This window comes from Toxotes jaculatrix, chromosome 3 (assembly GCF_017976425.1).
Source record: "Toxotes jaculatrix isolate fToxJac2 chromosome 3, fToxJac2.pri, whole genome shotgun sequence".
Taxonomy (NCBI): domain Eukaryota; kingdom Metazoa; phylum Chordata; class Actinopteri; family Toxotidae; genus Toxotes; species Toxotes jaculatrix.
Window position 1 is genome coordinate 29,209,490 of NC_054396.1, and position 26,426 is coordinate 29,235,915.

Genomic DNA, 26,426 nt, shown 5'->3' on the forward strand with positions numbered 1-26,426 from the left:
GTGCATGAGACTGCAGGTCAGTGAGTTCGAGCTGAGCTGGTTGTATTTTCCACACTGCAGGTGAAGGGAGAAGAAATCATGTGCATTTTACTCTCAGCTGTTTTGAAGCCTTGAAAATTCACCATGCAGTGCAACTAACATGGATGATTACCCGTGGAGGTGATCAGCTGATGGTGTTTCTTCTTTTAATGTTGGGAAGTGGGTGCGAATGTTGTTGTCCTCCATTTGGCTTGAGAGAAACTGCAGCTTTCTCATGAGATCCTTCATCGAGCTCAACATCTCATCTACAAAAAGGCCGTTGCATTGCAGTTCTCATCCAGACCCAAGGAGAAAAAGTCAAAATTGTCCACAATGTCCTCGATCCTTCTTGTTACAGTTTGTCTGGAAAGGGGCTTGTTTTCAAATGCCTCCTTTTTCTCGGGGCATATTAGTGCTGCAGAGTCCCCCAAACACTCTTTGATAAACCCCTCATCATGAAATGGCTCACTCACTCCTTTTTCAGTTTTGTGGGAAATCACATACGTGGTCTTGACTGCTCCATCCCTGGATGTGTGACGCTTGGTAAAAGGTCTTAGCCAGCAAAGCATCAGATGCCTGAACCTGCTCTGCATCAGTCAGGTTCTTGTATTTGTCTTAATGTTTAGTGGCGGTTCAACCTGTAATCCTTAAACTCAGCCTGTAGGAGCCATGAATGTATTATGTATTTTTTCTGTTAGTAAGGCTAAGGGATATTGTTTGTTTGTTTTTTGTTTATTAGGATATTGTTTATGTGATCATGTTGACTGGGGGGATAGCGGGTCACATGGTTATGGACGTGTATATTAGTTATCACCTGTTGGTTTTGGTTTGTTTGAGACAGAGAGAGGGAGAGAGAGAGGGGGAAAGAGGGAGAGCGGGTGGGACGTCATATTTTTTGTTGACCGCTAATTTTCTATGATCACTGAGATTACTTTGGTTATACTTAAGAGCACGTTATCATGAGTTGATTATCTTTTGTTTGTTAATAAACTGTTAAATTTCGGTTCGAAGTCTCAGTGGATTTTTTTGTAGCGCGTCAGACAATAGGGTCCATCTCCTGCCTCTCAGGACTGCGGAATCGCTACACAGCCATCAGTACTCCACAAACTAAGCACAGCTTTACTTTAGACTTCAGTAAAACATACTCAGGAGTCCATGTCTCGTTAAAAACTCAACATTATTAGTATCAGACTTTGTTTTAAATGTGAGCTGACATTTTTCATGGCTAACAGCTAACTCGGCATGTCTTGTACACACCTGCTCTCCAACATGTTACTGTGAAGGTGCGCTCCCATGCACACATACATAAACCGGAATGAATAGATATATAGCTAGCTAGCAGTCAAAATAAAAGCAGTGCAGTTGTACTGAGTGCATGGTGTACACTAGTTTACATCTGATTTCTACAGAGACAGTCAAAGGGCCAGATGTGCCACAGGCAGTGGTGGAATGTAACAAAGTATTTGTACTTTGTTACTGTACTTAAGTATTTTTTTTACGTATTTGTACTTTACTTAAGTAAAAATAATAATGCATACTTTGTATTTTACTCCATTACATTTCGCAGCAATTATCTGTACTTTCTACTCCACTACATTTCTACAATTTATGCCGTTACTCGTTACATGTTATGAACATAATTTCCTCAAAATCTTGCATGAAAAAAAGAGACTGATTGCGTTGAGGCATTGTTTGCCATTGCCAGCTTATCAGGTGGCTCTGTTACCTCCAATGATGGCGGAGTGCGCATTTCGTAGGAGCACGAGCTGGTGGGCTGTCCTGATTCTGGCGAGAAGAAACGTCACGTGACATCAACAGAACCCAGAGCCAACGTCGGCTGAGCGTGAGCCCTCCAGCTCAGAATCAGAAAGCCATCGTTGGCCGTATTTAGCAGGTGACATAGGCAGAGGCATAAATCAGTATATCTACATTCTTTATCAAAATTTGCGGGCGCAGTACGTTAAGAGTGCGGCTTTGGACTTTGGACCGGCTTGAGATCCGAGGGTCGTGGGTTCGATCCCTCGACCAAGCGCAAAAAAACGGATATGGTGGTGGTGAAGGAGACGCGCCTCCCCTGCCTCTGCGACCATGGCTGTGGTACCCCTGAGCAAGGCACCGATTCACCCCAGCTCCCCGGGCGCCTCACTAGGCAGCCCCCTGCCCCAGCGTCTCTAGTGCATGTTGCTCATGTGCATAATCCTTGTGTGTGTGTGTGTTTCGTTCAGTTGGTGTGGGTAAAATTCAGAGAATAATTTCCCCAGGAGGGATCAATACAGTAATTTAAAATAAGGAATAAAAAATTGCCCTGGCACTGAGACAACCCATTGCATGAGTACTTTTACTTTAAAAAATACTTTAAAGTAAATTTAAAAGTAAGTACTTTTTACTTTTACTTAAGTATATTTTTTGCGGGATAATTGTACTTTTACTTAAGTACTAAGCTTCAGTACTTCCTCCACCACTGGCCACAGGGGGGCGTAAAATGCGCAGGTCTGCTCTAAATCATGGAGGAGTGACACACATTGATGTACAGACAGAGAGAGAACCAGATTTCACTTTGTTATCCAGAAACATATCAGGGATATGTGAAGTGGATGTAAACGAAGATATACGATTTAATTGGTGATGCTGAGGAAGTTGATAAACAGTTTAGAAGAGCAGTCAGTAATAGAGAGTAATACTGAGTTTGTGAAAGCAAAGGATGAATAAAGCTGGACAGAAGAGTGAGGTGAACCACTGCCACATACAAACAGAGCTCTCAGGTAACTGACCAGAACTTTGTGTTTACTTAAATGTTCTTTTACTTTACTTCATATTGGTAAAATAATACATTTGAAATACATGAAGATAAATCTCCTGTGACCAGACACCACAGTGTTCAGAGATAAACAGTGGTTACAGTGTGATCAGTTCCCTTTTTTCTATATAAAATTAATATTATAGATTGTTGTTTAAGACACAACATCGCTATTGTTTCTCTCCATTGTTTGGATGTTGTAAGTGCTGCCATTTTGAGCACTTAAGAAGAGCGTCTACCCCGCCCCCTCCACACAACCCGCCCCAAGATAGAGACATAGAAAGCACAGGGGCGGGCTTTAAACAACACGGTGTAGATGCTAACTTCCTGCTTCTCTTGGGTCTGTGCATGTTGTTAGCGTGTTAGCGTCAGCTGTCGTTAAAGGCTAATAACTAACTGATTACACTGAATTATTCATTGTTGAAGAGGGATCGACTCTAAGTTTATTCAGGACTTAACGTTTTTGGAGGAGTACCTCAGCTAACTACAAGTTAACTTTCTGTTACTTCCAACGAAGTTAGCCTTGAAGAGCTAACTTGCTAACTATCGTTAAAGATGTTCAGTCCTAAAACTCAGACCTCTCTGCTTCACTTCATCTGTCTCCTCACTTTTACTGGAATAACACGGGGACAATCACACGGTAAGAAAGTCAGTGTACAGTTTGTAGCTCAGACAGTTTGTGTAAGGCTCATGTGGGTGGAGGCTGTAGCTGAGGTTTACCCCGTTGTCCTTGAGGCTTTGTTATGATGGATGCCCAAGTACATTTTCAGTGCTTGTTAGAGTGGTAGTGTTTTTGCAGTCGTCTTTATTTCTTGATTCTGTGTGTGTGTGTTTCTGTGTAGTTTTTTTTGGCCTGGTCAGTCCTGGTGTTATGATGCGGCTGTAATTGCGCAGCAGGTCTCGGTGAGAAGGAGTCGTTGAGAAGAGTCTCAAGAGTCAGACACTGCCAGACTCCCTGCAGCTGCAGGAGGAGCCGTTGGCCTTTTTTCTTAGAAAGAGCTGAGTCCTGTCCTTATAATGATCAATTAATATATATATTATTTATCAACTTTAAGTGATTGTTAATAACCCCTGGGAATGTTTTGTTTCTTCAAACCCAGGCCATAGGCGACTTTTAAACACCGCAGTGGCATAGAGCTGCAATTAGCCAATTAACTGATTAGCTGACTGACAACAAACTCCACACAACAAATTCTTAATTATTTTTGAAAATATATGAATCATTTTAGGGAATGCATTTTTAAATTAAAAAAATGCTTTTTCCAGTTTCTCAGATTTGAGGATTTGATGCTTTTCTTAGTCACAATATTACACTGATCATTTTTGAGTTTTGTTCTGTTGCTCAAACAAAACAAGACATTTGAAGACGTCACTTTTCTGTTGTTTTTGTAGAGAAAATGATAAAATAATCAGATTAATCATTAAAGAAAACAATCAGTAGTTGCAGCCATACAGTCATGGACTGTGTGCGTTTTACCTCATGTGTAGTTTACATATTACAGGTAGTGTGCTGCTCAGTGTGTCTCCACTAGTTTCTGTATCTAGCCTTGTGAATGTGCACTCAGCTGTCAGTTTATTAGGTACATGTAGCAGGAGTACACAGCAGCAGAAACTACATCTTCATCCTGCTGAATAGCACAGTGTGCTGTTTGTAAACGGGTGTTTCAGTGTGACTGAAGTGACGTGTAAATGTTACCTGATGATGATTAAAATGTGCTTCTTCTTTCAGGGTCAGTTGTCAAAGTGGTTGATGGGCGTCAGGCCATCTTACCCTGTTCCCTCGGCCCCGAGCAGAACATCCAGCAAATGGTCTTTGACTGGAAGAAAGATGGTGGGAAGGAGGTGTTCTTCTACGATGCTGGCATTCATTACAACAACGGCCGTTCAGGTCAGGATGAGCAGTTCAAAGGACGCGTCTCACATTTTGAAGAACAACTGAGGCACGGCAACGCTTCCATAATGATCCGAAACACAAAGGTGGCCGACAGTGGAAACTACACCTGTGTTTTTCCACTTCTCAAGCCAGAAAGAAAAACATTCAACATTGAACTTATTGTTGGTGAGTACTGTCATAAAATTGTTGATTTGTTTGTTTGTTTGTTTGTTTTTTTACAAGAACCCCAGTGATCAGTTGAGGTGAGGCCTCAGTCCAGCTGTTCTTTCTTGTCCAATCAGTCTGTTTAAACCACTGACAGTGAGCGACACTTTGAGAGTGAGACTGTAAATCCATATCAGTAATTTAATTCTGCCAAAGGGGGCAGTTGTCTCAGTTTTGTTGTGTGTGTAGGTGGAGTCAATAGAGCATTTGTTGGGGACTTTTTTCAAAAACGGGTGGTATAATTCAGGGTATCTGCTCACATCAAATTTAATGCTCTTTAAGACCTTAACAAGGAAGATTTAATCCACAGCAGAATAAATGCACGTTAGGACTGGATATGATTTAAATCAATTGCAATATTAATACTGAAATGTTTCCCATATTGATAAGTATCTCCATATATCAGACATATGCAGTACTGCCTTTGAACAAATGTAATAATGAAATTTTATGTATTACACGAAATAAGAACCTTTCACACACCAAGAAAAACTTAATATAACTAGTGAAAACAAATCAACGTAATTGTGGAAGCTTTAAATTTGCTTTTATTAGCACTACAAAAACAATAAACCAACATTATTGCCAATCCTTAATGGAATAAATACAGAGAAAAAAACTGTAAACCGCCCTCAGTCTAAGACTGAATCCAAACAAGTCCAAGTCAAGAGTCCAGATGAGCCTGAGCCTGAAACACGTCCTATTCCACGACCGAGCTTCAACCAGCACACAACCCTTTTTAAATAAGTTCAATATAATTTAACCTCAAGCCTGACGTCAGACAGTTCACTGCTTTGAAACGTTCAGGATTAGGACATCATCAGTGGAGCAGCCTTTTTCATCAACTCTACACATCAGTTAATTTTATGTCTGTAACACACACACACACACTCACACTCACACACACACACACACACACACACACACAGGGAACCACACAGGTGTTCCCCTCCTCTCTCTCTCTCAATATGAATTCTCCACTCTTGTTTCTTTCTGTTCAATAAAACTCATTTAGTTGATAACATTGGCCTACACAGCGTATCGAGTACGACATCCCAGACACTGACATGCATCGCTGTTACAAGATGGTGTTTTGACTCATCTGTATATGAGATCCTCCCTCGCCTTGTAACTCTTATTGTTTCAGCTTGTTTCTCTCACAAATCAACCTGACAACTTTTTCCTTCTTCTCTTTCTAAAGCAGGGGTGGGCAAACTGTTCCACAAAGGGCCGGTGTGGCTGCAGGTTTTTGTTCCAACCAAACAGCAGCACACCAGACTTCACTCATTTAATCAACTGATCTCAGTTTTCAGACAGTTGATTGGTCAAACCGTGTGCTCTTCATTGGTTGGAACAAAAACCTGCAGCCACACCGGCCCTTTGTGGAACAGTTTGCCCACCCCTGTTCTAAAGGAAGTGATCAGCTGTGTTGTCCTGTTTCTTGAATAGCCACTTCAGTTATGTTATATGCAATGTAACTCTGCAAATTTGTGAATTTTTTTAGCTTTAACAAATGTGTGGAATTTATTTCTTTCCTTACTAAACATTTGCAGAGCCAAAGAATCTTAAATTCTGCATTGTTTACAGCCATGTACTGCAGGCTTGCAGTGTTTTTTCCCCGTCTTTGTTGCTGCATCACTGTGTGTTACCACCACCTGTAAATCAGTGGAACAGAGTGAAACCATTGGCAGGACCGTGCATGGCATCACCCACATGCACTGTCAATTCATAAATAATATTTGGGAACTAGAGCTAAAGCTTTATGTGCAGTTGAGCATCCTGATGATTTAATAGCAGATCCTCACCTGCTTGTTCATTTGGAAATTACAGGCAGAGGCGTCCTTCATCTGATGCCATCAGACTTTTTCTTTTTTTAAAATGCTGTTGGACAACTGCTCACGCTGGATTTTGGTCTGGTGAAGTGGGGTCTGTCCAGTGGACAGCTGATGGAGGCGTTGCTCTCGGTGGTGGCATAGCGTACTGTGCTCAGTTGGTTGGTGTATTTGCAAATGCTCATGCTAATTGGTAGTGTTAGAATCTTTTCCCGGCACTCTGAGTTTCCAAAGACAGCTGATTGCTCCGTTCAGGTTCTTCAGTTTTTCGCTTGCGTCCTGTTTAATACCAGAATAATCCCAGATTTGCCCACAGCACACACAGCTGTGTGACTGTGTCAGCAGTTGGTGGTTGTTGAACTGATGGTTGCCGGTTGCCATAAATCAGAATCAGAATCAGGTTTAATCGCCAAGTACGCAAACACATACAAGGAATTTTTTGCCGGCAGTTGTTGTCTCTCTAGTATATAAAATATAAAAATATTTTCAAATATACAAATATGTAATGTACATGAAACATGAAATGTGTACCAGTAGAGAGTGGATTGAAGGTGTTGGAGGATAAATAAAATAGAATAAATATAAGAATAAAATAAAATAAGACAAAAAAAATAAAATTAAATGAAATGAAGTATGCAATAGTGAGTTATCTGTTAACTGTACTGTTCAGTAGAGTGACTGCTGTGGGGAAGAAGCTGTTCCGGTGTCTGCTTGTTTTGGTCTGGAGGGCTCTGAGGCGTCTCCCTGATGGGAGCAGTTCAAACAGTCTGTGTGCAGGGTGAAAGGAGTCCATCATGATGTTCCCTGCCCTCTTTCGCGTCCTGGAGGAGTACAAGTCCTGGATAGAGGGCAGGGGGACACCAATGATACGCTCAGCAGTCCTCACAGTGCGCTGCAGTCTGGTCTTGTCCTGCTTAGTGGCAGCTCCGAAACACACAGTGATGGAGGTGCACAGGACGGACTCGATGACTGCTGTGTAGAACTGCAGCAGCAGCTCTTGGGGGAGTCTGTATTTCCTCAAGAGCCGCAGGAAGTACATCCTCTGCTGGGCCTTCTTGAGGATGGAGCTGATGTTCTGCTCCCACTTCAGATCCTGTGAGATGATCGTGCCCAAGAATCTGAAGCTCTCCACAATGGAGACGGGGCTGTTGAGTACTGTGGGGGGGGGCAGAGCAGGGGGATGTCTCCTAAAGTCCACTATCATCTCCACCGTCTTGAGGGTGTTCAGCTCAAGGTTGTTTTGACTGCACCAGAGCACCAGCTGATCCACTTGCCGTCGGTATGCAGACTCATCATCATTCTGGATGAGACCAATGACAGTGGTGTCGTCTGCAAACTTCAGGAGCTTCACAGAGGGGTCTGTGGAGGTGCAGTCATTTGTGTAGAGGGAGAAGAGAAGTGGAGAGAGGACACATCCCTGGGGGGTGTTGGTGGTCAGAGTGTCTGAGGTGAACCGCCCCAGCCTCACCTGCTGGCTTCTGTCAGTCAGGAAGCTGTAGATCCACTTACAGAGGGCAGGTGGCACAGTGAGCTGGGACAGTTTGGAGCAGAGGGTGTGGGGGATGATGGTGTTGAACGCCGAGCTGAAGTCCACAAAGAGGATCCGTGCATAAGTCCCAGGACAATCCAGGTGCTGCAGGATGTAGTGCAATCCGATGTTAACTGCATCGTCCACTGACCTGTTTGCCCGATAGGCAAACTGCAGGGGGTCCAGCAGGTCACTCGTGAGGGACTTCAGGTGGGTCAGCACCAGGCGTTCAAAGGTCTTCATAACTACAGATGTCAGTGCAACGGGTCTGTAGTCATTCAGTCCTGAGATGGAGGATTTCTTGGGGACTGGGATGATGGTGGAACGCTTGAAGCAGGAGGGGACTTCACCCAGTTCCAGGGATCTGTTGAAGGGCTGAGTGAAGATGGGAGCCAGTTGATCTGCACAGGCCCGCAGACAGGAGGGGGACACTCCGTCTGGGCCCGGAGCTTTCCTGGTTTTCTGCCTCTGGAGCAACCGGGTCACTTCTCCCTCGCTGATCCGGAGTGATTGTGAGTCAGGGGGGCTGGAGGGGGGAAGGGGTGAGGTGGGTGCTGCAGTGCCAGGATAAGTGTTGGTGGGTGGTGGGGGAGGGAGGGCAGGAAGGGGAGCTGCAGAGAGGTGAGGGACGGGTGTAAAGTGGTCCTTCTCAAATCTGCAGTAGAAGGTGTTGAGTTTGTCAGCCAGGGCTTTGTTAGCTTCAGCAGTGGGGGAAGGGCGAGTCCTGTAGTTGGTGATCTCCTGCAGGCCTCTCCACACTTGCTGGATCGTTAGCTGAGAAGTTGTCCCTCAGCTTTTCAGAGTAGCGCCTCTTGGCCACTCTGATCTCCTTTGTCAGTGTGTTTCTGGCTTGTCTGTACAGGGCTCTGTCTCCACTCCTGTAGGCATCCTCCTTGGCATGACGAAGGTGGCTGAGTTTTGGGGTGAACCAGGGTTTATTGTTGTTATATGTGCGAAATGATTTGGTTGGCACACATACATCTTCACAAAAACTGATGTAGGATGTCACAGTGTCTGTCAGTTCGTTGAGGCTAGTAGCTGCAGCTTCAAAAACACTCCAGTTGGTGGTGTCAAAACAGTCCTGGAGGTCCTGTTTGGCCTCACTGGTCCACTTCTTCACTGTCCTAACTACAGGCTTAGCAGATTTTAGTTTCTGCCTGTAGGTTGGAATAAGGTGGACCAGGCAGTGGTCAGAGTGTCCCAAAGCTGCACGGGGAACAGAGCGATAAGCATTCTTGAGAGTGGTGTAGCAATGGTCCAGAGTGTTATTGTCCCTGGTGAGACAATTGACGTGTTGCTGGTATTTAGGCAGTTCATGGTTGAGTTTTGCTCTGTTAAAGTCCCCCAGAATGATGAGCAGAGAGTCTGTGTGTTCCCGTTCTAAACACGTGATGTGCTCAGCCAGCCGCTGTTCAGCCTCACTCACGTTTGCCTGAGGCGGGATGTAAACACCGACGAGGATGAATGAAGAAAACTCCCGCGGTGAATAAAATGGCTTACAGTTCAGAACGAGGAACTCCAGTTCCGAGTCGCAATGTTTACGAAGCACTGTGACATCTGTACACCAACCTTCATGTATGTAGAAGCATATTCCGCCGCCCTTTGATTTCCCTGACTGCTCCGCGACGCGGTCCGCGCGCAGCAGCTGGAAACCTGGCAGGTACAGACCGCTGTCCGGGATAGAGTCACAGAGCCAGCTTTCCGTGAAGCAAAGAGCCGCAGAATGCGCAAAGTCTCTGTTGGTCCTGATCATGAGAAGCAGCTCATCCATTTTGTTGGGCAGAGAGCGGACATTGGCGAGATGTATAGCAGGGAGCGCGGTGCGAAAGCCCCGCTGTCTTAGCTTCACAAGCGCGCCGGCTCGCTTACCGCGTCTACGTCTCCTCCACAGCCCGTAGAGCGCTGCCGCTCCGCCAACAAAAAGTTCTGAGAAATTGGCCGGGTCCAAATAAAAAGTTGGAGAAGAGTTCAAAGTGAGCCTCCCAATGTTTAGGAGCTCATCCCTACTATAGCTGATGAGATTTGAGTACGCAGGTACGCAAAAAAAGACAAAAACTACACAAAGTACTAGAGAGCGCAGTACCGAGGCCGCCATCCGCGGCGCCATCTTGATCATCAGTCTTGATAAACATATCTAGTCTACTTTCTCCAATGAAGTGAATAAGGAAACAGGAACTTAGTTCACTCATTAAATAAATAGCTCTTACTGTGTGAACTAGCACCACCATGGCACAGGGTCTGCAGAGCAGTGTCAGTATGTCTCATTAGATTTTGGAGCATCTGGTGTATGAATTTCTATATTAGTGAGAGAACATGAATTTCTGCATATGTAGCATCCAAAGACAAACAGAAAACTCATTTTATGAACACAATAATTTATTGCTGACACATAGTACAAGCTTAACACATAATTAAAACAGTTACTCTATAGTATAGTATAGACATATACTACCTATATATAGAGAGATATCTATATATCTCTCTCTCTATATATATAGATATATAAAATAGAAAATCTGATAAGAGGGTCATTCTTTACCGGCTCACCGAGTAACCTCCCAGTTCAGGTCATGTCATGGATTTCTTGAATGTTTTCTTGTATTCTAGGCCTCATCAGCCTTTTACTGCTCACTGGATTGGGTTGAAACTTTTCAAGAAAAAAACATCCAAGAAACTGTGCGAATAATTTATTACTTATATACTTATTTTTGTGTGTGTGTATGTATGTATATTATAGCCAGTAGTATAACAGTTTTTCAAGTGTCTGCAATGAATATTAGTACTTTCACACAAAAATTTGTCAAGGATATTAAAATTCCTCTTGAGAAAATATATAGTCAGAACATCCGATGCTGTATTTTGCAAAATCTTTGGCACATAAAACTGTCTCAGTACTACAAAAATTTTTGGTAAATCTCTGAAAATTAAAGATTCTAAATTTCTTGAATGTTCAGTACAAATTTCATCTAAAGCCAGTGGAAAAACAAAGTGAGGGGGTGTGGCTTAGAATACACATACAAGGTAATGCAGAAACTATGTTTGGAGTAGAGCTGTAGAATAAAGCAATGTCTCTTGAATTTTAATTCAGTTCTTTAATTCAATTATTTAATTCAAGTTTTCTCATGAATTATTTTTCAAGAAACTGTGATGTGAACTGGGAAAAGTTCTGAGTCCTGGGTGAACTGGTGTGGAATGACTATAGATTTTGGTTTGTCTTGCTGAACAAATCTGCATATTATAAGTAGTTTGAACATACGTGTTCTTTTTTTCATGGCGATGATGATGATGATGATGGTTGAACATAAAAAATCCAGTGTCTCTTGTTTAATTACAGAATAACGAGGCTGCACTGTGCAGAAATTTATTTGGATTTTTTTTTCTTTTTCAGACTTTGAGGTGAGAGATCGTTCAGCAGAAATCACAGGTGAGTGATGATGCCACTGATCTTTACATCTGCAAAGTTTAACAGCTGGCGATAAACATACTCCATGTTGTGTGTGGGATGTTGTAAATTACTATATCATGAACACTGAGTACAAATTATCACTAAAGTTTTTAAGCCGATGACATGAGTCTAGGTTTGGTTGGATGTTAATGTTTATGTGAGTTGAGACTGGAAATTAATAACAAGCCTCTGGTTGAGTTGTAGCACACACACATTGCAGATGTGCAAATCATTGACATCATCAAAGACTCACCTTTGATTTCGCCTGATCTGATTTTAAGGTGATCTTTTCTGAAAAAATCTTTGACATTAATCCATCAACTGAAAGATGCTGTTTTTTTTTTTTTTTCCTTTATAATATACTTTTCTATGATTATATGAAACTATGATCAGTGACACTGTATTGACAAAATTGAGCTGCTATTAATTACTTATGTTTAACTTGGTAAATGTAAAAGTTTTTATGTTACAGTACTGTGGTGTGTGGCTTCAGCTAAGGAGTCCATTACTAATTAACTGCAGTTTTTCTTTTTAATTAACCTTTTATTGGTTTCTATAATGGTCATTAAACAGTGAAAATGCCCTCACAAGTTTCCAGATCACAGTGCGTTGTCTTTATATGTCTTTTGTCCAGTTAACTTTTGCTTGCCACAGAATTTTGCTATGAGTCTAAAATAAAAACATATTTTAAGGAAATCTCATGTCACCTTCAGTGGTGATTAATTTCTGAATTGAAGAGGGTAAGGCAGATAAATATCACGTCCTGTTGGACAGTCCCAGGGGTTTAGTTAGTAACATTACACGTTTCTGTTCCTGCTCTGATCATAATAAGGGAAAGGATACCCACAGCATCTCTCATGCTGTAGCTGTCCTTTATAATTCTGTCTTTATACTGTGTTTATAGGTGCAGCTCCAGCTCCATACATCCGGATCCTTAATGCCACAGACGCTGGGGTTCTGCTTCAGTGTGAGGTTCGAGGTGCTTCTCCAAAGCCGAAGGTCGAGTGGCAAGACAGTGATGGGAACGTTCTTCCTGCTGAGGAGCCACAGGTGTCTGAAAGCGGAGGCCGCTACAACGTCACCCTCCGCACCACTGTAACCAAGACAACAAGCAACCACTTCCACTGTGTAGCCAAGCAGGAGGACTTCGGTCACAGGATTGAAGGCGACATCTATTTGCCAGGTGAGATAACCCCATGAGGTGTTTTTTATATATATATACAGTTATAGTTATAGTTATATAGTTTGTTTTTTTTTCATGGAGCCTGGACACATTAGTTGTTCTTTGAGTAGCTTTGTGCGCTACATGACATAGTACACACAATTAAATGTCATTGTTTTTGTTTGTTTTCCTCAGAGAAACTCTTTGAGGACAGGTCCCTCTACGTAGCGATTGGATTCATAGGTGGATGGTTTTTTGGAATTCTGACTCTGGCAGTGGCTCTGGCTCTATGTGTATACACAAAACACAACTCGAAACGCTTGCTGAAAGGTAAGTTTAAATAAGTTAAAATAATTGTATCAACAGATTCATTATGTGCCACCATCAACATAACAGATACTTTGAACATTGTAGTATCCAGAGTGTCAGCATCTCTGTTGTCTTCTCAGACATAATGTGTTCTGTTGGTATTTACATCCAATACTAATTCTATTGAGAATTCAAGATTCAAGATTCAAAGATTCAAAGGGTTTATTGTCATTTGCACAGTAAGGAAACAGGTTTCCCTGTACAATGAAATTCTTACTTTGCTCTTCACCCAGAATGCCATACAAAAACGTTGTGAGTAAAATAAAATAGATAAATAATAGTATTTACAAAATATTAACAAGAGCATAAGTGAAAAAAAGTTACATAAAATATAAACTGTACTGATATATACAAATCAGCTGTTGTGCAAATTCTGCTGAGAGTGAAGTGAAGACTGTGCAAAAGAACTGTTATGTGAACAGTGCGGTATGTGTGCAGTTATTAAGGTGCAGAACAGTAATAAATAATAACAGTCAGTATGTGCAAAAGTTGCAGCCTGTTATTACAGACTCCTGTCAGCTGTTGAGGAGTCTGATGGCAGACGGGAAGAAAGAGTTTTTAAGTCTGGTGGTCCTGCACTTCACACTCCTGTACCTCCGGCCTGAAGGGAGGAGAGTGAACAGACCTTGTTGTGGGTGGGTGGGGTCCTTGATGATGGAGGCAGCTCTCCTGTGGACTCTGCGCTGGTAGATGCTCTGCAGAGAGGGCAAAAAAAAAAGAAACCTGTCTGTTGTATGCAAACCCTGCATGGCATCTGTGCAGTACAGAAAATAAAAAAAGCACGCTAAAAACAACAAAAAAACGGCATTCGAGAGCGACGCGAGCAAACACGTTCGCCTCGGGGGGGGCCATCTTGCATCAGAATATGCTCTACAGTGTTCCTACGCAAGTATGGAAGTTTGGATTTTTTTTATTTTATACATTTCCAGGTTTGGAAAAGTATGGAAAATGGAAACTATTGTATGGAAAAATATTAATGTTTCCAAGACTATTACCACTGCTTTATTTTTTAAAACATAAAATTATGAATATCTAAAAAAAGAAATGGATCAATCTGTTTTTAAAGCCCTTAGCAGTGCAGCTAAAATGTTTGTGTGAGAGCACACAGTAAGCTATGCGTCATAGACTGTATAAAACAGCAATGCGTTAATAAGATAGATCCATGGCTACGCGTCCCAGAAAACATTTGAGCAGATTGACAAGTTGAATGCCCAGCCCTCTACTCTTATCCTCCTCCAACCCATTGGCCCGCCCAGGTGTCATCAAGTTTCACTGCTGCTTCGACAGACGGGTGATGTCCACACTGTGAGCGAGCTATTCAAAATGCCTCTTTATGATCGTTGACAGAACTCGTTATGGGTAAATGTGAATTCTCTGACGACTGGCTCATATATCCCAAATATAAAGACTGGTTGGATAAGGATCCCAAAATGATAAAGAAAGCTAAATGCAGACTTTGTGTGAAATTGTTTGATATCTCCAACATGGGGGAGGCGGTGGATGTGGTTTGAATTTGTCTGGGTTTGGTCTTTATTTGTATGAGCTACATTACCTAGTTATAATCTTCTGGAAATTATTTGGTGACATAATGGCATATATATATTCAGAATAATGAAAGCAAACAATAAATTCCATAATTTATTTACATAATACACATCTATTTACTCAAATGTCACAAATTATTAATTTTTTTTTTTTTACAGAGAAGTCTAGAAATTAGGGTCTGGAAAAAGTATGGAATTTTGAAATTTCAAATGTGTAGGAACCCTGGCTCTATGAAGCCTCTGGTTGTAAGACTGATGTCAGTAAGTGAGGCTTCAAATATTTGATTAGCTCCAAAATTGGTTTTGTAAAATTAAGAGCATCATGGTTTTCTCAGCTTGGCTCAGAAAACCATGATGCTCTTACTCAGTGGCAAAATCTGCAGGCCTGTCTCATGACAGAGGATTTTTATTCTTGAAATAATTAAAAATATTTGTTGTTTTGTGCTTCATTAACATGTGTGTGTGTTTGTTGTCATCTAGTTTGGGACCAAAGTACTGTATTTTAAAAAAGCAGAGTTATTGGTTGAACAGGAGATGGGCTCCATGATGTTCTTTGTTTAGAGCTGGTTCATAGTATGGAGGCCTCCTGATTAATGAACACAGACGTTCCCAGTTGAGTGATTCGTCTCTGTGCCTCCGTTAGTGTTTATGATCTGTAACAACAACACAGAATGAACTGTCAGTGTAACAAGCACAATACAATTCAATGTGTAAAGATATGTAAATAAAACATATGTAAAGTCTGTAATTACAAACTACATATATTAGCGTTCCATACAAGCTAACATACAGCCTCCCAGGGGCTATAGGCTAACCGCTAGCATACAGGCTACTAAATAATTAAGATAGCGCTTAATTTCAAACATTACACCTTTGAGCAGGTACGCAATACAATGACACACGATGGAGGTTAACAGGTGAACACCGCTAACAGGCAGAGGAACGTAAACTAACCTCTGTATTACGCTGTACACCTGCGGCCGAGGTGCGTTCAGGGTCAGCCTGTAACTTAAAGCTCTGATGAGTTACAAGAACTGGGTAAAGTAAATTAACATCGATATATCAAACCCTTTATATTATATTAACTCACAGCATCATTAACAGCAAAGTGCTGCATGTGACAGTACAGTGAGTTTCAGTGAGATCTTTGATCATGACTGTGTAATGGGCAGAGCTGGATGAAACTCAAATAATCACACATTATTAAATGTGACAGTGATTTCACAGGTGACAGGTGTAGGTTGATGATTTCAGTAACGCTAAACTAAAAGTTAACTTTATGTGATATATACTTTTGTTTTCCTTTCTGCAGGTTTTTTCCAGCGGAGAAACGGTTCTTCAGAGGGGATATTTGCACCAGTTCAGTCAGCTTCTTGTTCTGGTTCCAGTCCTGCAGAGGAGCCTCTTAGATCAGTTCAGTCAGCTCCCTGTCCTGATTCCAGTCTTTCAGAAGAGCCACTTGAATCAGGTAGTGCTTGTTGGCTGTACATCTGTAATCAGTGAGTGCATGTATAGAGGATCTTTCTCAGTGGTCAGTCAATGGTTGGAATGACAGAGTGGTTTTGATAAAACACGTTACAGTAAGAGCTGTGTCGATAAAATCGATTCTCCTATTCTCATTTTATTTTGTTAGGATTGATATGTACGTGCTCACGTACGAATTTGCGTCATCGAATTCACGCATGCGCGCGTGGTGTGAAGCTACCAAACAATGAACATCGTCAGACAGTAAGCAATGCTTAGTTAACGTTAAAAATAAAAAAGTGCAAACTTGGGCATTACTAAATTACGTCGGACAGTAAGCACTGCGTACTGTCTGATGCCATGTTCATTGTTTGGTAGCTTCACACCACGCGCGCATGCGTGAATTTGATGACGCACGTTCGTATGCGAGCAAGTACGTATCAATCCTTACGAAATAAAATGAGAATAGGAGAATCGATTTTATCGACACAGCTCTAGTTACAGTATACAAACAGTCCAGACCTTAAGTTGGACAGTGAGACATTTTTCCTTTGAGCCTCAGCACATTCAACTATAAATAAACTACAGTATCCTACAGTAAAGGTTCAGATAAGTGTAGAAAGAGCTGTGTGGCAGCTACAGGTCTCTGATAGATTGGTGCTTTTTTTTAATCTTCATTATCATCTTCATCACTTACATGGTCACCTCTTTGCGCCTGATATTGACAGACAGCTCCACCTCATTCTAAAAACCAAGTGTCAGTCACCTCTGAGGTATGAGTGAGCTCTTCTATGCACTGCACACACTAACATTGAAATGACATACAACTGCCCCAAAAAACATCTGTCATAGAAAATGAATGAGATAAAGTTAAGGTGAATTACAATAAGTAATTTAAATTATACAGATGGACTCAAACCTAAAAGTTAAGTGGGGCTCAGACCAAAGGCGTCGGCCACTGAGTGATCAGAGGACCTGTTAGACCTGCTGGTCCCTCGCTCTCAGGTTCATGATAAAATCAGCAGAATAGGATTCGTCGTTTTTTTTTTTTTGTGCCTTAAAACATCAGGAAAAAATACAGCTTCTGCTGGTGACACGAGGCAATAATGGTTGATACAGTTTCCACTTGTAAAATTGGCTAAAAGCCACCATCAGCATTTAGTATAAGCTGTGAGCATTGTTCAGCTTCAGCCTGAATAAAGATGAATGTTATTTATGTTATAGTTCAGATGAAGAGACAGAAACTATATTTCAGAACTGAGACTAAGAAATGAACTGAACGGGAATGTTCCCAGTCACTTGGATTTTAGAGAAAAAAATGGTGATAAAATCACAGCTTTAATTTTTTAAAAACGTCTTTAAAGTGCCAGGATGCTACTGAACTAATGCTTGTAAATATTTTATATCTTTATGTGAAGATTTTTAAAGTGTAAAATTGAATATAATTATGAAGTTACCTGTTTATATTCTAGACTCTGATGTTTTTTTTTACATGTTACTGGTACTGTTCAAACAGTACGATCCTGATTGTGTTATGAGAGACTGTTTCATACATAAAGACAATTATGCTTTCTCATTAAGGCTTTGTGTGTGTGTGTGTGTGTGTGTGTGTGTGTGTGTGTGTGTGTGTGTGTGTGTGTGTGTGTGTGTGTGTGTGTGTGTGTGTGTGTGTGTGAGTGAGTGAGTGAGTGAGTGAGTGAGTGAGTGAGTGAGTGAGTGAGTGAGTGAGTGAGTGAGTGAGTGAGTGAGTGAGTGAGTGAGTGAGAGATATGCATGTGTGTGAGTGTGTGTAAAGAAAAGTCTAAGATCTGTGTGCAATATCTGTTATACATAGTATATAAAATATATTTTGGCAGCAACCTTTTTCTGACATTGTATTTTTTAAGATGAACTTTAAGCTGTCAGTTTAAGTCAATAAAACATTGTTGTTTAATGTTTGTCATTAATGGTGAATCCACAACACAGCAGTTTGTTTGGTGAGTAGGAAAAAAACGTGAGTATTTACATCTACTGCAGAGGTGTCCAAACTGTTCCACAAAGGGCCGGTGTGGCTGCAGGTTTCTGTTCCAACCAAGCAGCAGCACACCAGACCTGAATCATTTAATCAACTGAACTCAGTCTTCAGACAGTTGATTGGTCAAACTGTGTGCTCATGATTGGTTGGAACTAAAACCTGCAGCCACACCGGCCCTTTGTGGAACAGTTTGGACACCTCTGATCTACTGTCATACACGTCACAGTTTATAGCCATGCTAACACAACAAAGACTTTTATATACAAGAAATACTCATCAGCATCATTGTACAAAGGATTTTACCATCACAGAAAAATCACTGTCTGGATTTTTCATTGATGCAAAATACACAGAGTAATAATAAACCTCCCGTCAGCTGCCCCGAAATCAGCGGACGAATGAGACAAAAGGAGCTTGTACTGTTTGCTGTTGTCCAGGTTTAAAAACAGTTTTACATCAGGAAGTACAAGGCGACACAGTCACAGTCTACATGTGTACAAGGTTTGCCCTTTATGATCAGTATAAATACTCTCCCCTTCTTTATGTACAGACCGACCCGTCTCCTCTGAGCACTGGACGTCAGCTCAACCTTCACTGCAGCATTTACACACAAACACTCAACAAACCAACACAAACTACAAACTGTTCAGTGGCTTCAGTGTCGCACTGTGCAGCACCGACTGTGTGACTGCATCGCATTTATCAGGACACTTTGCTTTAAAAAATCCCTTCTCTCAGCTTCTCTCAAACAACTCAGTAAAAAAATCGGAATAATTCAAACTGGACATCGAATTAAAAAAAAAAAAAAGGATCATCTGAAACTTTTTGCATAGTTTATCTTCAGCTGTCAACCTGTGATTCTCTGACAACAATTTTAATTTTAATGTTTGTACTTTTACTTTGAAAATGTTTAATTTTGAAAGAGCAGTTTCTACACTGTGGTATCACTGCTGCCACTGAGGTGAACGATCAGAGTCTCAAACCAGGTCTCACAGGTACAGTTACCACTGATTTAGACAAAGAGAAAACAGATGCATCAACAGCCACAAAGAAAAAGGTAAAGACGAACTAGACCGTCCTGATTCAGCACTTCAAATTCACCCATTCATATCAACATTTGTCAGTAATAAAGGGATTTTTTTTTATCCTTCAGAAAGGAAGAGGAGACATCAGTGATTTATTTTAAACTTTCTCTCACCATCTGATGTAAAAGCCACAAACACCAGGAATCTGAGGTGAAAACAGAAAGAAGAAGAAACTCTTCTTTTTTGTAATGCGATTAAAATCAATATATAATTTACAGTGATGATGCCTGTAAAGTTGGCTATTTTAACATGGGGGTCAATGGAGAATTGCTTACTTCTGGAGCCAGCAGCAGCTGAGGAACTGCAGCTTTTTGAACGCGGCAGTGATCCTCACTGCTGAAACCTACAACTCCCCCCTTGGTAACAGTCCAGGAGATGTTACACACTTCACTGTGCCCTGTAGTAAACACTGTACCGGTAATTCACAGACACTGAGAGATGTAGTCGCTACAATGGAGTTTAAAAGGATTATTGAGTTTACATCAGGAATCCAGGAAACAGAAGACTGGTGATGAGTGAACCTGTTACTGTTTATTGTTGTAAGATAAATGATATTGATGTTTTTTTTAACCTGTGCTCACATAATGTAATGTTACGAGTCTGTACCATTAGAGACGGTAGGTGGCGGTGTACACATCTTACGTTGGTTCGCGAGCCGGAAACAGGAAGAAGAAGAAGAAGAAGAAGAAGAGTAAACAGACGCGGCTGATTCAAACGTTACAGAGATTTTTAGAAACGCGGTTGAACCTTTTCATTAAAACACTCAGTAAAACACTCTGTGAAAATAAAGTTCGCTTGTTATTTAGAAGTTAAACGGGGACACGCCGCGATCAGAAGAAAGCAGCGGCTGATCGCTGAGTGATGTGAGAGCAGATGTTTGACGGTGAGGAGGACTCGGAGGTAAGACTCGGTGCTGAGAGCTGCTGTTACTGTCAGTGAGAAGCTGCTGCGCTGTGAGTGAGTACAGCGACTGTTCAGGCTGTTTCCTATTCAACTGAATGGAACAGCACAGTGCATGTGAACGGCGATGCGTTCACGCGCTGCTGTACTCACTGAAGTGTATTTTAAAGAGTGGTGCGTTCACGTACTGCTTTCCACGTAGTTTATCGGTCAGAGAGACTAAATCCATTCGGTTTCCTGTTACAGACAGTTCTAGCTCACAATACAGTGTGAACATTATTTATTTGTTTAAGTATTATTTTGGTAGTTTTATGAGAAAGCAACAGGCTGAACTTAATTCTGCTCAGTATTAATTTTATTGCTTTATAAAAAGCACTAAATTATATTGTTTTGATTTGCTGCTACTGGTAAGAATATATGTTATGATAAGACCATGAAAATGTGAAGTAGGTCAAATCTAGCAGTAAAAAAAAAAAAGTATAAACAGCAATCATAATATAACTATTTCATTTTATTTTTAATATACTTTTAACCTTAATAAAACAACACTGAAAATGTATGTGTGTATGTTTTGCAGACTGTTAAAGACTATTAATTAATTAACTATATACAAAAATGCCATACATGCTTTGGATGTTTTTCAGTTCTTTTTACTTGAACAAGGAAAGAGCCCAGAGAGAGAATAAGGAGAGAAATGGCAAAGTATGTTTATGTGAGTTGAGACTGGAAACAGTAATAGAAGAGGGAGGCTGATGAATTGGTTCTGAACAGAAACAGCACTAATGCTTTAGAGGAGATTATAAATATATAGACTAAAATATATATACTGAAAATCTGTTTGTATTTACTGCTTCCTCTTAGAAATGATTTTAACCGTTAGGATCAAAAGAAATTGGTATTGTGTCAGAATACTTAATAACAAGCCTCTGGTTGACAGAGTTGTAGCACACACACATTGCAGATGTGCAAATCATTGACATCATCAAAGTCAAGACTCACCTTTGATTTCGCCTGATCTGATTTTAAGGTGATCTTTTCTGAAAAAATCTTTGACATTAATCCATCAACTGAAAGATGCTGTTTTTTTTTTTTTCCTTTACAATATACTTTTCTATGATTTTATGAAACTATGATCAGTGACACTGTATTGACAAAACTGAGCTGCTATTAATTACTTATCTTTAACTTGGTAAATGTAAAAGTTTTTATGTTACAGTACTGTGATGTGTGGCTTCAGCTAAGGAGTCCATTACTAATTAACTGCAATTCATCTTTTAATGGCTTTTGGTAACGGTTATAAAACAGTGAAAATGCCCTCACAAGTCACGTGAAGCAAACATCATTTTCCAGCCAGGCCAGCGCATCGTCTTCATATGTCAATTAATTTTTGCTTGTCATAGAATTTCATTTTCATTAATTTCTGAATTGAAGAGGGTAAGGCAGATAAATATCACGTCCTGTCGGACAGTCCCAGGGGTTTAGTTAGTAACATTACACTTTTCTGTTCCTGCTCTGATCATAATAAGGGAAAGGATACCCACAGCATCTCTCATGCTGTAGCTGTCCTTTATAATTCTGTCTTTATACTGTGTTTATAGGTGCAGCTCCAGCTCCATACATCCGGATCCTTAATGCCACAGACACTGGGGTTCTGCTTCAGTGTAAGGTTCGAGATGCTTCTCCAAAGCCGAAGGTTGAGTGGCAAGACAGCGATGGGAACGTTCTTCCTGCTGAGGAGCCACAGGTGTCTGACAGAGGAGGCCGCTACTACATCACCCTCCGCACCACTGTAACCAAGACAACAAGCAACTACTTCCACTGTGTAGCCAAGCAGGAGGACTTCGGTCATAGGATTGAAGATGACATCTATGTACCAGGTGAGATAACTCCATGAGGTGTTTTAATCTGCAAATAATGTTAAATGTTCACACATACATACATACATACAGTTGCAAGAAAAACACAGTCTGCTTAAAATAATACTACACAAACATTACATGTTTTTATGTTTCTATTGAACATAACATGTAAACATTCACAGTGCAGGGTGGAAAAAGTATGTGAACCTTTGGACTTAATAACTGGTTGACCCTCCTTTGGCAGCAATAACCTCAGCCAAACATTTCCTGTAGTTGCAGATCAGACCTGCACAACGATCTGGAGTAATTTTGGACCACTCCTCTTCACAGAACTGTTTGTGCAGCCATATTCTTGGGATGTCTGGTGTGAATCGCTCTCTTAAGGTCATGCCACAGCATTTCAATCAGGTTGAGGTCAGGACTCTGACTGGGCCACCCCAGAAGGCGTATTTTGTTCTGCTGAAGCCATTCTTTTGTTGAATTACTTGTATGCTTTGGGTCATTGTCCTGTTGCATCACGCATCCTCTGCGGCACTTCAGTTGGTGGACAGATGGTCTTACGTTTTCCTGCAAAATGTCTTGATAAACTCTGAATTCATTTTTCCATCAATGACAACAATCCATCCAGGCTCTGAGGCAGCGAAGCAGCCCCAAACCATGATGCTCCCTCTGCCGTGTTTTACAGTGGGGATGAGGTTTTGATGTTGGTGTGCTGTGCCTTTTTTTCTCCACACATAGTGTTGTGTGTTTTTTCCAAACAACTCAATTTTGGTTTCATCTGTCCACAGAATATTTTGCCAGTAGTGCTGTGGAACATCCAGGTGCTCTTTTGCAAACTTCAAACGTGCTGCAATATTTTTTTTGGACAGCAATGGCTTCCTCCGTGGTGTCCTCCCATGTATTCCATTTCTGTTTAATGTTTTCCTTATTGTAGATGTGTCAACAAAAATGTTAGCATGTGCCAGAGATTTCTGTAAGTCTTTAGCTGACACTCCAGGATTCTTCTTTACCTCATTAAGCATTCTGCGAGGTGCTCTTGCAGTCATCTTTACAGGACGACCACGCCTAGGGAGAGTAGCAACAGTGCTGAACATTCTCCATTTGTAGACAGTCTGTCTTACCGTGGACACATGAACATCAAGGCTTTTGGAGATACTTTTGTAACCCTTTCCAGCTTCATGCAAGTCAACAATTCTTGATTGTAGGTCTTCTGAGAGCTCTTTTCCGTGAGGCATGGTTCACATCAGGCAGTGCTTCATGAAACCAGTAAACCCAAAACTAGTGCGTGTTTTTAAAGGGCAGGACAGCTTTCAGCAACACATCCAATATCATCACTCTGATTGGACTCAAAGTTGGCTCACTCCTGGCTCCAATTAGCTCTTGGAGAAGTCATTAGGCTAGGGGTTCACATACTTTTTCCACCCTGCACTGTGAGTGTTCATACATACATACATACATACATATATATTCATGCAGCCTGGACACATTAGTTGTTCTTGGCATAGGTTTGTGCTCTACATGATATGGTACACATATACAAATGTCATTGTTTTTGTCTTCCTCAGAGAAACTCTTAGAGGACAGGTCTCACCACGTAGCGACTGGTTTCATAAGTGGATGGTTTTCTGGAATTCTGACTCTGGCAGCGGCTCTGGCTCTATGTGTATACACATATGATAGTAAATTAAATTGCGTGGCCTCAAAATATCATAAAAATGGTCATAGTATAGTAAGGCTTCAAAATAGGACAAAAAATGTCATACTTTATTATGACCTCAAAATGTCATAAAAATGGTCATAGTGTGATGATTCCTCCTACTCTGTTGTCCTGGGTTTGTATTTGGTGTTTTTTTTCCCTTCTCTTTCCACTTTCCCACAGGTTATAGACAGAGTAGCAGGGGTGTTTCCTCCTTATTGAGCCACACTTGAGCTGACTTTCACTCAGCCATAAAAGAGGGCTGGAGAGGCTGGCGCTCTCTCTCTCACTCCAGCATGTAGATTTTGGTTGGTAAGGTTTGGTTATTTTGTTTTCTGTTTGGAGTACTTTTGCATCCAACATTTTCACACATGCCTGCACCCACTACAACACAGACAGTACAGATTCTTATATTCTTATATTCTTCTTATATTAATTTTTAAGATCTTATACCTTAAATAAATTTATTTGATTATCCAACCATCTGTTTGTGTGATCGCCCTTCTTTTGCTGTGAACTCTGAGCCAGTTCATGACAATAGTATGGTAAGGCTTCAAAATAGGCTCCAAAAAAGTCTTTTTTTTTGGCCTCAAAATGTAATAAAAAAACGTCATAGTATAGTAAGGCGTCAAAATCGGACGAAAAAAGTCAAAAAATTTTTTGACCTCAAAAAGTCATAAAAACCATCATAGTATAGTAAGCCGTCAAAATCGGACAAAAAAAGTCAACATTTTTTTTGACCTCAAAAAGTCATAAAAAACGTCATAGTATAGTATGGCGTTTTTTTCGGACGAAAAAAGTCAAAAAAATTTTTGACCTCAAAAAGTCATAAAAAACGTCATAGTATAGTATGGCGTTTTTTTCGGACGAAAAAAGTCAAAAAATTTTTTAACCTCAAAAAGTCATAAAAAACGTCATAGTATAGTAAGGCGTCAAAATCGGACAAAAAAAGTCAAAAAATTTTTTGACCTCAAAAAGTCATAAAAAACGTCATAGTATAGTATGGCGTTTTTTTCAGACGAAAAAAGTCAAAAAAATTTTTGACCTCAAAAAGTCATAAAAAACGTCATAGTATAGTATGGCGTTTTTTTCGGACAAAAAAAGTAAAAAAATTTTTTGACCTCAAAAAGTCATAAAAAACGTCATAGTATAGTATGGCTTTTTTTTCGGACCAAAAAAGTCAAAAAAAATTTTGACCTCAAAAAGTCATAAAAAACGTCATAGTATAGTATGGCGTTTTTTTCGGACGAAAAAAGTCAAAAAATTTTTTGACCTCAAAAAGTCATAAAAAACGTCATAGTATAGTAAGGCGTCAAAATCGGACGAAAAAAGTCAAAAAATTTTTTGACCTCAAAAAGTCATAAAAAACGTCATAGTATAGTATGGCGTTTTTTTCGGTCGGAAAAAGTCAAAAAAAATTTTGACCTCAAAAAGTCATAAAAAACGTCATAGTATAGTATGGCGTTTTTTTCAGACGAAAAAAGTCAAAAAAATTTTTGACCTCAAAAAGTCATAAAAAACGTCATAGTATAGTATGGCGTTTTTTTCAGACAAAAAAAGTCAAAAAATTTTTTGACCTCAAAAAGTCATAAAAAACGTCATAGTATAGTATGGCGTTTTTTTCGGACCAAAAAAGTCAAAAAAATTTTTGACCTCAAAAAGTCATAAAAAACGTCATAGTATAGTATGGCGTTTTTTTCGGACCAAAAAAGTCAAAAAATTTTTTGACCTCAAAAAGTCATAAAAAACGTCATAGTATAGTATGGCATTTTTTTCAGACCAAAAAAGTCAAAAATTTTTTTGACCTCAAAAAGTCATAAAAAACGTCATAGTATAGTAAGGCGTTTTTTTTTTCGGACAAAAAAAGTCAAAAAAATTTTTGACCTCAAAAAGTCATAAAAAACGTCATAGTATAGTATGGCGTTTTTTTCGGACCAAAAAAGTCAAAATTTTTTTTGACCTCAAAAAGTCATAAAAAACGTCATAGTATAGTAAGGCGTCAAAATCAGACAAAAAAGTCAAAAAAATTTTTGACCTCAAAAAGTCATAAAAAACGTCATAGTATAGTATGGCGTTTTTTTCGGACCAAAAAAGTCAAAAAATTTTTTGACCTCAAAAAGTCATAAAAAACGTCATAGTATAGTATGGCGTTTTTTTCGGACGGAAAAATTCAAAAAAATTTTTGACCTCAAAAAGTCATAAAAAACGTCATAGTATAGTATGGCGTTTTTTTCGGACCAAAAAAGTCAAAAAATTTTTTGACCTCAAAAAGTCATAAAAAACGTCATAGTATAGTATGGCGTTTTTTTCAGACAAAAAAAGTCAAAAAATTTTTTGACCTCAAAAAGTCATAAAAAATGTCATAGTATAGTATGGCTTTTTTTTCGGACGAAAAAAGTCAAAAAAAATTTTGACCTCAAAAAGTCATAAAAAACGTCATAGTATAGTATGGCGTTTTTTTCGGACGAAAAAAGTCAAAAAAATTTTTGACCTCAAAAAGTCATAAAAAACGTCATAGTATAGTAAGGCGTCAAAATCGGACAAAAAAAGTCAAAAAAATTTTTGACCTCAAAAAGTCATAAAAAACGTCATAGTATAGTATGGCGTTTTTTTCG

The 26,426-nt window shown here is 40.1% G+C and overlaps 1 protein-coding gene across 7 annotated transcripts; it reads left to right on the plus strand.

Moving 5' to 3' along the window:
* The first annotated feature begins 2,674 nt into the window (after nucleotides 1–2,674).
* On the plus strand, nucleotides 2,675–24,203 carry LOC121179850 (V-set domain containing T-cell activation inhibitor 1-like). 7 transcript variants are annotated; one of them, XM_041034931.1, is made up of 8 exons: nucleotides 3,118–3,455; nucleotides 4,545–4,874; nucleotides 11,662–11,697; nucleotides 12,623–12,901; nucleotides 13,076–13,094; nucleotides 16,203–16,206; nucleotides 20,044–20,047; nucleotides 23,681–24,203. In XM_041034931.1, exons 1-8 carry the CDS (start codon nucleotides 3,371–3,373, stop codon nucleotides 23,902–23,904), a joined length of 981 nt encoding a protein of 326 aa, XP_040890865.1. In that variant the 5' UTR covers nucleotides 3,118–3,370; the 3' UTR covers nucleotides 23,905–24,203. The 7 variants fall into 7 exon arrangements, with proteins under 7 accessions (XP_040890861.1, XP_040890865.1, XP_040890866.1 ...); XM_041034930.1 differs by lacking the exons at nucleotides 20,044–20,047; nucleotides 23,681–24,203 and adding exons at nucleotides 16,106–16,150; nucleotides 16,756–17,874 and having other exon boundaries at nucleotides 3,120–3,455; nucleotides 13,076–13,210; nucleotides 16,205–16,373; XM_041034927.1 differs by lacking the exons at nucleotides 3,118–3,455; nucleotides 20,044–20,047; nucleotides 23,681–24,203 and adding exons at nucleotides 2,675–2,780; nucleotides 16,756–17,874 and having other exon boundaries at nucleotides 13,076–13,210; nucleotides 16,106–16,373.
* Nucleotides 24,204–26,426: the final 2,223 nt, after the last annotated feature.